The 14,044-nt window shown below is 46.7% G+C and overlaps 1 protein-coding gene across 3 annotated transcripts in view; it reads right to left on the bottom strand.

Moving 5' to 3' along the window:
* The window catches only part of foxp4 (forkhead box P4), a 110,561-nt gene that overhangs the window by 63,859 nt on the left and 32,658 nt on the right, over nucleotides 1–14,044 (bottom strand). For all 3 annotated transcript variants that reach the window (XM_018758630.2, XM_018758632.2, XM_018758631.2), the window contains exon 2: nucleotides 5,209–5,386. In XM_018758630.2, the coding sequence (XP_018614146.1) occupies nucleotides 5,209–5,376 (168 nt within the window). In that variant the 5' untranslated portion in view covers nucleotides 5,377–5,386. The remainder of the gene's footprint in view (nucleotides 1–5,208; nucleotides 5,387–14,044) is intronic.

Here is a 14,044-nt window from a genome sequence, read left to right as displayed (position 1 = left end):
GTTATCAAACAAATACGTTTATAATCCAAATATTATTATGACGAAAGAAAGAAAGCGGCTTTTCCACGCTAATTAGGGGAAGGCGCTTTTCCCACACGACTCTGCCCCGACACACACTGTTTACACACACACACACACACACACAAGCAGGGAGGGCCAACCTGGGGCCAGATCACCCGAGGCGTGGTGTCACGGGCTGCACTGAGGAGCCACACGGTGACAGCTGGGGCTGAGAAGCTCATGCGGTTTGGGTGTTGCCCTCTAAAGCTCTCAGCCACCATGCTGGTTTCAGAATCGTTTCACTTTCCCCCTCGCACTCCTTCCTCTTTGGCGCACACTAGCACGTTGTTTCACAACTCATAACTAATTAAAGAAGCTGTGGTGAGTTCCCTCCACCCACCTCTGTTGTCATTCCCCGAAAACTCCAACCGAAAGTGTTGTAAATCTCGCTCGGAGAAACTGGAAGCGCAGTGTGACGGGAGGTATTGACTCTGTGGGGCTCAGTGTGTGACGATGCTTCCCCCCCTCCAGTCGAGTGGTACTTCAGAAGGAAATAACACTTCAGCGGCTCCACTCCCCCAAATCTCATTTTTCACACTGAAAACTGCGAGCTGGTAACAAAGTCCTAATTGTCCAGCGGTGGCATATTAGGGAGCTTCCTCTGAAGGTTCTTCTTATAGCACCACACTTCACCCTGGAGCATTTGGAGCGAGGCTCTTTGAGCCGGCCGCTCCGTTCCGAAGAAGGGGTGCCGAGAAACCCGTGTTCACAAAAAAGCAGTGAGAGAGAGCCGTTTTCCCGCAGGGGATGTAGGTTCTGCCAGAATGCCTTTTGTTTTTTTAAAACAAACAAGGGGGGCCCAACTGTTGTCCTGATGGACTGCCTATACTGGACAGGCTCAGAGGCAGCGCGGGAAGCACCAGTGCGCGGCCATGTGGGCTAACCTGCTGCTCACGGAGGTGGATAAGCGTGCCCAGCTCCCTTCCCAGACCTCCATGCCCCAAACACCCCCCCACCACCACCACCCCAGCCCAGCCCCTGCTGCCCTCTGCTCAAGCTTGATGAGCAGGGAACGAAAGCGGCCGCAATACAACAAAGCAGTGCTCGGCTGCCCACTCTCTGCTTTGAGCAGGACGCTCTCTCCGGGAAGGAGGTGAGCTGCTTGGTAGATGACGCGGGAAACATCTGAAGTGGAGAACGCTCACAGGAATAAAACGTGGCCGGAGTCCTAGCTCTGTGTAACAAGAGGGTGAGTTTCTGTTGGGGCTCCACTAGTGTGCACTATTGCAGCCCAGCACCCCCCACCTTTTTCTCCTCTTTCACTGGTGTTGGGGGTGTGGGCCACATGAGGAACATTCCTTAGGGGGGCCCCTGGCGCCCTTTGTTGACACGTCTCAGCGTTACACTTTCTCCCTCTCTTCATCTCTTTCTCTCCCCTCACCCGCTCACTCTCTCACACACATGCACCCCCCCATGCCCCGCCCTACCTCTGGAGTTTTGCGCGGCTTCTGTTTGTTTGGTAAAGACCCGGGGCTTTGACGTCTCGAGATGTCTGATTTCTCCCAGGCTCCCAAGGGCCCCAGGGAGAAAGCGCTTTGTGTGCTGACAACACCGGCCCGCCAAGAGGAGCAGGAGTGTTTTCTATGCTTGAGCGGTTACTGGCAGGGTGTTTAACCACTATTGGTACACAGCGGTTTCCAGGTGAAGGATTCTTTGGGGTGTAGGGGCGGGGGGGGGCAGTGGTGGTGGTACTGAATAGGAGATCCAACAGACAGGGAAGGAAAGGAGCATGGAGGGCACACTTGCCGATGTCATTGAATAAGATTAATTATTATTATTATTATTATTATTATTAATTATTATTATTATTATTATTTAAAAAAAAAATAGATTCCTATTGCTCCACAACAGCTTGTAACAAGAGTGAAAGCCCTAGAACTTTCAAGTAATCCTATTAAACTAAACTTTCAAGCAATATTAATATGCTGATGTCCATAGATGGGAAGATGGGATGCTACGATGGGGAAAAAAAGATGGGAAGATGGGGGGGAAAAAAAACATTAGCCAGGCAAAATATGGCCTCTGCTGTCAATCCGACCAAAAGCTGTGCTCAGTACTCATTAAGTAATGGTCAGACCAAAGTTAATAAATTATGTTAACAAAACGTTCCGAAACACTTTATTGCTTACTTTGCCATTTCTGAATTATTTATTGAAGCACCTAGCTTTAAGAGCAGACATAAATTGCTTCATCAAACAAGGAAATGGACAAAGCACTAATTTGTTCATCAAGCTGAGATGAACGTTTCAAATCTGGCAAAGAAGGGCTCTTGTTAAGGCACACCCAGTGATATTGTAAAAGAGCCTGCAATTTCTCCCTGGCAGGGAACTGCGCTGCCTTAAATCTCGGCTGCTTCTGGGGGCCATGTCATATTTACGATCCGCATGCCCAGCGAGGCACGTCTTCACTGAGCGCTTCTGAGGTTTCGAGGCGGGAAAGGGCCGATCAGCCACCAGATGTAAAGCTTTTTTTAAAAGCCAAACCACGGAGCAGGAAAAAAAAGAAAAGAAAAAAAGCAGACAGAAGTGAAGTGAAGAGAGCATCCTAATGGGGCGCTGCGAACAGGGGGCTGGTGTCGCAAACAGCCAGTGATTCACCACAGCCACTGAGTCACAATGAGATATAGGGGATCTGTTCGAGACGCTGCGGTTCGAATGACAGATTGAGTCAGGCCAAGGAAATAGAGCAGAACAAGTTTCAGGGGACACAGAAAAGGAAAAGTTATTAATAAAAAGATGATATTAAATTGTAAAGAGACCCAGTTCAAACACTGGCCCACACTTTTAATATAAGTCATAAAAAGATCTGATTATCGGTTCAGTTTCATAAAGAACTCACCAACACGCAAATCATCTTATATATTTATATATAAATAAATGAAAGAGAAGAGGGTGTAAAACATGTTGCAATTCAGAATTAGCAGGTGTGTTTTGGGTTTCAAATCTCTTCCAATATCAGTCAAATGAGAACTTAAAAGACCTCTTCCACCTTGAGAAGGGTGCAAAGGCCTTCAGTAGCATTTGTCATGACAACGGGACACCGAAATTGTGCTCAGACGCTGTAAGGAAAAGAGAAATTGGCTGAAGTTGAAACATGGGGCTGGAGGCTGTGGTGAAGCATGGGGGCGGGCGAGTGAGCAAGCGCTTTGACCGTCCGAGGTGCAGTGCTCCAGCTGCGGCAGCTGTAGCGGACAGCAAAGCATCCAAGCACACATGCGACGCTAGGAGAGCACGCGCCGCACGAGGAACGAGCAGCGTCTTGGGCTAATTAAAGCCGGCAAGCTGTACTAAGGCTCACAGGTGCAAGAAGACCCCCAACTGGCATGGGGAAGCACGAGAGGAGGATACAGCAAAGTGGCAACACAAATTTGGGAATGCGCATAACAGAAAAAGGGATTCCCTTCGATTATAATTGTCCTTCCTTCCAAGTACACACGACTACTCTCGTGCAGCTGGGGAACCACAACCTGCAAAAGCACAGGGGAATATGCAATTCGCCTCACTTTAGCCATCCTAGTAGCGGCAAAGCTCTGGATAACCCTTCCTCCTATGAACATCACACATTACTGTACTTTGCTTCCATGTGCTATTTTCTCTCACAATTCACGCAGAGTAGCGAGTGATGTCATATCCCTCCGTTTTAATGTTACTTCCCCTATTAGTCGTGCTGAGACTTGGAGCCTCACACACAGAAACGCACACAAGCCACTAAATTAAACGCTTCGCGTGTGACCTGTTGTAGTTTTATTTTCATCAAATAAGGCAAAAGCTGGGGAAAAAACAGACTTTGGCTGAAATGTTCGATGGAACCAATAATGACGATCATCTGACTCTTCTGCTGGGTTGACCTAATCCCTCAGGAATGACTGCGGAATTAGTCCAGGATAATTATAAAGTCTATTCTAATGACATCTCGTTGACATTGTTCCAGGGACGAAAAACTGCATTTTTTGAGTGCCGTCAGACACAAGCGATGGCGGAACTGTAGCGGTCGGAGCAACCAAGAGGATTTACTGCATTGGCAGCCCTATGTTTCTGAACCGCTGCATTATGTGGCAAGGGCAAAATGCTTTCTTCAAGTCTGAGGCACCTCCTGCTAACATTCTGGTAAATCACAGAAAAAATAAATGAATGATGAGGAAAAAGGTGGAGCCCCAAACTGACTGATTTCACAGAAAAGCAGATATGGGTATTTTATGTGAGAGTGCAGCGGGTTTTGGCTCGGGCGTTGGGTTTATATTGGCGGAGACTGCTGACATCAATGAGACTGCCTCCCTTTAGTTTGGGAACAACAGGTGACGAGAAAGCACTGTTTGGAGTGCAGTCCTCGGCCAGGCAAATGTCGGGAAGAGAGGAAATTCCAGCTGACGCGCTAGAGAGCAGCGGAAAGCTGGCTCATGGCACTGTGAGGCTGCTTATTGACGTGTCGCAGAAGGCGGCACATTCCTGCGACTAAAACAGTGTTTCAGACATAACAACGCTCCCCTTCCATCCACCGACTGCCTCCGTTCCACTCCTGTTCTCATTGTGTGCTAGAATTAACACCTAGTTGTGAAACGCCTTGCTCATTTTTTGTTCCTTTTTTTCCGAACAGGTTCCATTAAACTAACTGGAAACGTTCTCTACGCTGAGCTGAAACGGTCCTGCATTATGAAATTAGGAAACAGCATGCGTTGTGTAAATTTGTTTGTTGCCCCATCCAAACAGTTTGCCCGAGCACTTGCTTCACAAGTGTCACATGTTGCTCAAGCACAGCACACAAACACAGAAGTGTCACACTCAGTCCATGTTGGGTTCCCATGTATTGCTGACTTTTGCTGACTCAAGCAAATTCGCTCGCTTTGTCTAAGGGGTTCCAGTTAGACCATTTTGTGCTCACTCCAGGCCACATGTGAACCTTTCAGAGAGATTTCCTCTGACACACTGTGTTTCTCCAGTAACTCAGAGATACTGAATAACAGATGGTGCTCATACTCTACCTGTGCTCTGAAAAACCAGCACGCACACCACACATTCATGGAATGAGTTTCACCCTCCGAGGCTAATGGGACCCCAGAACTCCTTTCAAGGCCCATGACAAGGGGAGTGGCGCACGCACACACGCACAGAGCCCACACACACACCAAACACCATGGGGTGTGTAGCTCACCTGCTGCTGCTGGAGGTGCAGTAAGTCCACGGGGCTGATCTCCCCATTGGTGTCACCATTGGAACTGCCCTCTCTCCCACCGCTGTCCGACTGGCTGCTCAGACTGCTCACTCCATTCTGGGTGGAGGGGGTAGTTCGAATGGTCTCAGTTGCTGATTCTACCATCATCACGTGACACCTAAAAACAGGAAGATATGGTGACAAATTAGATTAGATTGACTTTTCTATTTCTGAAGGTCAACAACCACAAACATACCAAAATTCTGCTCTGCCATTAAAAAAAATTCCTTTTACATAGCCAATATGTACTAGCCTAATAACTTCTAAAGAAATATGGAGAAAGCAGCCAGTAGCAGAGTGGCTCGATCTTGCACTTGTAGGATCCGGGTTTGAATCTCACCTCCTGCAGTAGTACCTTGAGAAAAGTACTCACTCTGAATTGCTCCAGTGAAAATTGCCTAGCTGGGTACACTTATTAATTTAGCCGGTACTCTTCTCCAAAGCGAAATCCAGTGTTAAGCTTCTGAAAACTATTTACTCATTTATACAGCTGGCTAATTCTTATGGTGTCAATTCAGGGTAAGTACCTTGCTCAAGGGTACTACACTCGGAGGTGGGATTCAACCGTGGGCCCTTTGAGTGCAAAGGCAGCAGTTCTAACCATTATGTTAGCTGTATAAAAGGACATATCAGTATAAGTGCCTTAGACTAAAAACACTTTCAGTGTCAGCTAAATTAGAAATAAATACATTTTGTGACTTAAGATGTATTTGTATTGAAAATGATTTGCACAATTAAGTAATTTCAACTGGATTCCATAAAAGTTTTGAAATCCTTCAGCAGACATCCAACATAAAAACACTGGCGCTGTGCGCTCGCCAATTTGTTCCCCATATGGAAAGTTGGATTTAAGCACGAGAAACAAATCCCACATTCGAAAACTCTGAATGAAGTTCATTAAACAGATTGGGATTAAAAAATGGATGGTGCAAAATATAGACAGGCAGAATGTACTGGGAAGAAGCAAAGGCAGCGTAACAATACAAACGCAGAAGTTCTCACTTCCCTGAGGTAATACTGTTGAATTTTTTGTTTTTGTGTGCCTCTTCTGCGAACAAGTCACTTTGTGGGAGACATTTTGAAGTATTTGCAGGGAGTTTAGGGGCTCTAATTAGAAATCGCTCCGGTGACAAAACAGAAGTGTTCCTGCACCATGTTTTGAAAACACTGTTCAATTACGCCGAGGCATCTCTGGTTGTTAAGAGCAGAACGGCAGCGTGGGAGAAACGTTGCCAGGACAAGGTACAAAACAACCTTCAAACGTGCGTGCTCTGAACTCCTAATAATGAGCGCAATGTCGCCTTTATTTTTAAAACCGGGAGAAGCAGAAAGTTTTCCCTTTTTTCCCTTCCGTCTTGTTTCAACAACCCTGGGCACAAGGAGCGAAAAGCCACGCAGGCATTCCACTAGCAATGTGTCTTCTGAGGAACAGTGAGAAACGGTCCTGAGAAAGACTGTGCCAAAGACATTGGGGGCCGCTGGCACCTGCGGGGGGACTCCAGCGACTCCTTTTCACAAGAGGGGCCCCAGACCTGCATGGCTGCCAAAAACACCGAAAGGTCTTTCAGCGCAAGTAGGGTGAAGGCGGCCTGCCTGCCCGATTGCCACATGGCAGGCTGTTCTGAGGCCAAGCCCAGCGCCTTTTCCAGCCCTCTGTACAATATCAGGAGCTGTGAATGGGACTGCACAGAGGAGGGAAATAAACGGTGTGGTTTGCAGCCCAGCCGGATAGAACAGCTCCAGCAGTCGGCCACCCGGATGTATGAGTATAGCCTCCCTGGAAATGGAAATGTCAACCAACCCTCTGCTGCTCTTGGTCACATTCGAGGCCTGGAGAGGCTGTAGGGCTGTCCCAGTTGCATGACCAACTCATTCTGTGTTGAACACAGAAAAAAAGATACGTCCCTTTCAGTGTTTTGTGACTCTCTCGTTCCGAAACTAGCACTGAACGTCACACGTAAGGGCAGGACTTGGTCACTCACGTCCAACACTGGATATTAAGGCTTTGTATGAGCGTTCGAAAGCAGTTCCAACCTTAACATTCAATGCTCTGAATGAGGCAAAGAGCGCAATGCAAGGATCACTCAGCTGTGTGTAAATCCGCTGCTCTCAAGAGTAACCACCACTTGATGATGGTTAGTCAGGCCTTCTACCACTTACAGCAGAGATAACGTTTAGTTCAAGATACCGAAGAGAGCTTTCGCCGCCTATTGACTTCACTCCTCATTGACTTCATAGCACGGGCGAACATAATCCCTACAGAAAATAAACTGCCTTTCATTGCGACTACATTTTACCACATTCAGGCAACCATTTTTCCCCTCTCTTGCCCTTGCTTTTTTAAATGCACAGTGTATTTCCGCAACTGGTGCTGACAAAGATGTCAGAGGCTAAATGGCTTGTAGTCACTACCGGGACCTGAAAGGGTGAATAACAGACCTTGAAACATGCTGCAGCCCACAATAGCCTCTAGGTGTAAATGTCCATGAAGATGTATCACCTCCTGTAATTGGGTGTACATAGCAACATGTACTATAACATGTACCGTGAAAGAGGTATGTTGAAAAAATCAAACCTTGGATTGCTGTTGAAAGACCGCTAGCACAAACTTATTCCTTTCAGCAGAAGCTGCCGGTTCAAGTCCCATCGCTTCATGCGCTGCCCTCAAAGTGAGCTTTGACCTCCCGGGATACTGGGACTCCTCCTTAGTTTCTACAGGTGCGTGCAATAATGAATTCATTAAGGAAAGCAAATAAAAATACTTCTGCTTTTTAATTGGAATGAAAAGAATAGGATCTAACATGCCCTTGCTTCAGGGACAGAAAGGTAAAAAAAAAGAAAAACCATTCAGAGATTTTTAAAAAAAAAAAAAAAAAAAAAAAAAAAAAACTACAGGCTTTGCAATACTGTCAAGCCCCCCTCTTCCGATTTGAGGTATTCCTTCTTGCATACATCAGTCAGGTTTGATGCAACGTCCTGTTTCTACAAGCAGCTGCACAGAAAGACTGCTCTTCAGTCAACTGCTCAGGGGGCCTGAACAGGTTTGCACGAAGGACTAAAAACATCCAAATGCCAGTACACTGGAGGGCTGTTGCGCAGGCTGGTGCAGTGAGTTTCTGGCTTTCAGATAGTGACTCTGTATACAAACTACTCTCGAGGGTCCTAAAAATATTCATAAAGTTCCATATGCAGTAGATTATTCTACTTTTGGATGATAAAAAGGAAAATAAGCTAGGATTTCTTCTTACACGGCAGAAGACAACTGTGCCAATGAGTGGCCCAACAAGTAGAGGAACAGCTGCAGAAGGCAGGCTGGCGCTGCAGGTACAGATGCCCAACACTGCTGGGTAGATTGATGGGTGAACTCAGGCCCAAGCGCCAGTGTACTGACAGGAGACACGCTTACGAGGCAGTGGCCATCGGCAGCAACACACTGGCAGTCCCAACCGTGATGGCACCTACCACCGTTCATGGCATTCATACTGAGCCACTGACAGTGGTGCCAGGTCTCAAGCCGGGGTCCAGTAGAGGGACAGACTAGGGCTTCCAGTGCAAGTCTGGCCCACTGCCAGGGGTGGATTACCCAGGTGTGAACCAAGCTGGGCTGGATCAGGGCACCTCCAGATCAAGATCTTTTCTGCAACGTGGCATTTGACAAACGGAATCTAAAGGACAATCCTCTACTGAAGGGCCTATTCCAAATGAGTGCAGGCTAGACGGGATCACTGAGCTTTGGGAAGGCTAGGGCAAAATCCTCAGAAGAAAGTCAAAATTCCATAAGTCAGATGAAATGGTGTGACAATCAAGACCAGGGAAAGCACTTTGTTGGACAGACTTGTGAGCCCTTTTAAATGGAATGCAGGACAGCTGTGCGCAACAAATGACCGTGGCCCGGATAATTTATGTCAGAGCCTTCATAGCAGGAATGAATGTTAACATTTTAAATGAAGTAGCGCACATGGTCGTCCACATATGCCATTGTCGCCACAAATTGCATATTCATGTTGCCAGCAAGCGGGATTTGTAATATTGTCAAGTACTGACCAAAAGATTATAACCCTCTGCTACAAATAAATTTCAAAAGGTTGTTTTACAAAAGACAGTGGTAATGTTTACAAACCTCTTTGGCATTTGTAATTTGTCAGTTCTGCTTTCAAGACTACTAAGGCCATTTCAGTGCTGTCGACTTTGAGACAAAATAGCAAATGACGACAAAATTGAACACGCTCATGAAAATTCATTGTTCCCCTTTTGTCCACCCCTCACATACGGAGAAAAAAGCTGCACATCCAGATGTTGCCACAATGAATGTTTAATTAGCCACTCTTGTGGCACTGCCACGACTGTCTCAGCACACCTGCAGTCACTCTCCCGCTTTCCATTTCAACTTTTAGAGCGGTTTACCAGGTTAATAGCTCTTTATCGTGTAAAGCCTTCTGTGGGAATATTTACACAAGTCCCAAAAAGCTTGTTTCCAGAGACTTGCATCACCTCAAAAGAATGCTCTTATTAAAAATACAAAGCAAAGTAACGTGATTGGGAGAGACAGGCGCGATGGTGCCAACACATATCAGTGCTCCCCCTCAGGCTATTAAAACAGTATCAGTTCCTCACACTGTGCACAGTTTATCAGTGGCAAATTTCACATATGCCTCTGCGAAACGCCGTTATTTATTCGGGATGAGGACTCTGGGAAGCCAGTGCTGGGAGAAGCGGTTTCTTTCGTGCCTTTCAAGTGGTTTAATTCAGGTACCCTTGTGTGGACACCAGCAGGTGGAAAAAATAAAACTGCTGCTAGCCACAGGACCAGTGCCTGGCATTCTTGTGTTGCCATGGTATCAGATACCGTGGTGAGCTGCGAAATTAAAAGTTAACAAATAACACATCTGATATGATGTAACGTTTCTTAACCTTGTAACCATAACTCGATCAAGATAATCACTGGCCAGGAGTATGAACATAACAGACAACTTAAATTAAATGCAGAAGCTTTCCTGAATGCCTAACAAGTGGTCACTGTCATTTTAAAATACACACACATTTTCAGAACCGCTTGTCCCATACGGGGTCGTGGGGAACCGGAGCCTACCCGGTAACACAGGGCGTAAGGCCGGAGGGGGAGGGGACGCCAGTCCGTCGCAAGGCACCCCAAGCGGGACTCGAACCCCAGACCCACTGGAGAGCAGGACCGCGCCACCGCGCCACCGCGCCCCCTCTAGGGAAAAAACAGCCAATGTAAATTGACACAACCCACAAGAAGCCATTAGGTTGAAATATTACTTATTTAATTACATTGCAAACTGGAGAACTTTAATTACCAGTTCAACATGCCATTCTTCGATGCACATCTGTTCATACCTACAGCAGGTATGTTAACCACCCTACAAAATTCATACGTTTCAGAAGACTTTCAGTCGATGAGTGCTGAGCAGAATAACTGCCACCCTACTACTTTTTCAGTTACTTTTATGTCTAAAGTGGAATACTGAAGAGCTAAGAAATGCAAATAATGTTGCCTCTCTAGAAGGACATATTAGCGAAGGCAGTAAGGACAGATGACAAACAGAAAGGGGCTGTTTGGTTGGAGCTGTTGGGGAAATGTTCTGGAGTGATCTGCTTGCAGGCACCTCTCACTTCCCTTCACATATGCCTTGGCTGTGGACCAGACATGGGCAGTGGTTGCCAGACATGACAGAGGAAGATTTGTGAAAGTCATCCCCCTGTGTGGAGTCCCTGGCAAGGAGTTAAGGGGCACAGAGAGAACCAAGACTCAAGGATATGCAGGGCCACTCTTCATCTTACTTCTCTTACTCGCATTGACCACTTAAAAGCCACCCTCCCACCCCCCTCAGTGAAAGAGCATCATGTGAAGTCTGCTTCCCTTTCTACACCAGGAACTGATGATGTGGACTACGAAGCCATTGTGCTCATCAGCTGCAGAGCTCTATGTACCTGTTAGTGACCCCCCTTAAGCCCTTTCCCAAGACATTTCATTCTCGAATACTAACAGTGCTTCGAAATGTGGCTTCGTCACAACAAAGGGTCAAAAAGGTTATGATACACCAGTCACAAAGTCACGCAAAAAACACCATTTCTTCAACATATATGATAAAAAAAACGAATGCACCCACACAAACACTTCCAAATCCCATTACTTTCACCTGCCAGAAGTCCGGGCACCACTAATGGACTCTGAATTAGTCAATGCGAAGTTCTCCCGACCACGACTACCTGGAGTCTGTCCAGCACATCCAGGTGAGATTTATGACTGAGCCGATAGCTGGAGCAATAACTTCCAGTCACTTCTCCAGTTCAAAGGGAATTAGCAGGAGCACCGCGGCCAGCAATGAAGGCTTCTGCTTGGCTTTAATAACTCAAGGCCTCTCCGCACGGGCGAGGGCGAAACACAGTGTACGGAAGAAATAAACACATAGCAGCACATTGCTTCACGGTACGACTTCCATGGTGATACATATCCATGTATCGAAAAGAGGACACAATGGGACAGCCTCTATCGTAGTGGTTAGCGCTGCTGCTTTTGGACCCAAAGGTTGCAGGTTTGAGCCACCTCCAGCTGTAGTACCCATGAGCAAGGTACTTACCCTGTAAAATTACCCAGCTATATAAATGGGTAAATAACTGTAACCTTAACACTGTAAGTGGCTTTGGAGAAAAGCGTCTGCTAAATAAATAAACGTAAAACCATGACAGCTACAGCTGTGACTGCTAATTGCAATAACCAAAAGTTAAGCGTTCAACACCACAGGTGACGAAGGAACATCAGTACCAATACTCAACCTTTAATGTAAAGCTAACACAGCGTTGTCAAGCTTCACTTCGCAGACATGTGCTTGCTAAACCCTTCGCACCTAAAAATAGCAACAGCTCCACTGAATACAAATCCTTTAAATGAATATGCTTAATTAGCACTGGTCACAATAAAAATTAAAAAAGAGGAAAAAACAATTTCATTATCTAGGACCTTGAAAGCCTCAAACTATCCACAAAGGAGCAGCAGCAGAAAATCCGCCTCAAACTGGATGAGACAATAAAGCACAAGGCCTGTGTCCCAACTCATACGCCATATGTCCAAATCTCAACTGCCTTTTCATACTATATAAGTCAAAGTCCTATTTGTAGAGCCCATAAAGATTAGTCACTCCACCAGGTGGGTGAAAGGTAAACACTAAAGGCATTCCCCAGCGATGAGGTTGCTCCACGATGGCTTTATGCAACTCGGAGCAAAACGCTGCCCCCCCGACCCACCCGACATCTTTGCGCTCGTAACTGATTTTCCAGCTCTCTAGCAGATAGCAAAAATTCAAGACAAGACACTGGAGATCTCTATACATGAGGCATATCCCAATCAAAAACTGAGCAGCTTCCTAAAATCCCGGGGAAGGGCCACATGACTCACACACACACCTGATGTATTTGCGGTGGACCGGTTTCCATCTATTTATTGCACAGAGGCACGTCTTCATTCATGCCCCACTAAGCTCAATGAACGAGCCGCAGAACAAGTGTCGCATACATACAATTGAAGACCTTTGTCCCCTCGTACCATCCAGACACCCCCTCCCATCACCCCACCCTACGGTAGCAAGATGGTTTTCCATGGAAAATGGAAGTTCATGTTAATGGCCACTGGGCATTATCCTGTGATCACCAAGACGAATAATCCCATTTCTCATATCCTAGTTTAAGGGGGTAATGACAGGGCAAGGGCAGCCTTATGACTAGTGGAAGAGCTAATACCCAAATTGTATTTAACGCCGTGGAACAGAGATGGGGTTTTACGGCCTCCTGGAGCCTACGATTGCCGGGCTGCGCAATTAGCACCGGGCCCTTTTATGAACATGACCTTCAAAACCCCGTGTCTGCCAAGATAAAATCTGAGGGATGACTGAGTGGGATTACTGTAAGGCTAAACACGAGTACGGGGAACTGATGAGGGCGGGGGCATAATGTGTGTATGTGTGTGGGGGGGGGGGCAGACCAAGATACCAATTAGGGGTCAGGTCTTAGAAGTCAGCTGCTCATGTCAGAGAAGGTGCGTCATTACAGCAGCAAAGGGAAAATGGTGAGTGAAGGAGAATGAGTAAAATCTTTACATAACATTAACACTCACCTTTCATAGCTCAGTGCAAAAAACATATCACTACTACTGCCACTACCACTATTATAGTGTTCTGGTCCCGTGCAAAGCCTCGTTTCTCGTGGCATAACCTATTGGAAGCAGGGTACATGCTTTGTGCAAGTCGAGTTGTCCTGAGCTCAGGGTGACAAGGTGCCAGCTCCTGGTTGTCTGCATTCACAAAGAAGCTGCAAGTCTACTTGGACAAAAACCTCGGCGAAATAAAATAATAATGACAACGTTATTCTATTTAACATATAACACACATTATAGTGTTTACATCCTGTCACAGACATTAAAGATACACAATATGTAAGGCTTTGAGCAAAGCCCTCACTGCCACTGGGAAGAGCCCCATTACAGCGAAGTCAAACGGAGATTAGCCATTCTAATGCAGCTGTTATCCACCGTGACCGCTCCCATAAAAAACCATTTCCCAGCAGCCCGAGCTCCGCGGAGAGCTCTCCCCTCCTGAGAGCAGGCGGCCCGTACAACGGATGTTGTTTCCGAGTCAAGGCTGTGGGTACCGTGCGTGGTTGTGGAAGTGCTGCCTAATCAGTGCGTCCGTATCTGTTACCCGCCCCTCTACACACAAACACACACACGCACGCACGCACGCACGCACGCACACACACACCT

The sequence above is a fragment of the Scleropages formosus genome, chromosome 2 (assembly GCF_900964775.1).
Source record: "Scleropages formosus chromosome 2, fSclFor1.1, whole genome shotgun sequence".
Lineage (NCBI taxonomy): Eukaryota > Metazoa > Chordata > Actinopteri > Osteoglossiformes > Osteoglossidae > Scleropages > Scleropages formosus.
This window is presented reverse-complemented; position numbering and strand designations above follow the sequence as displayed.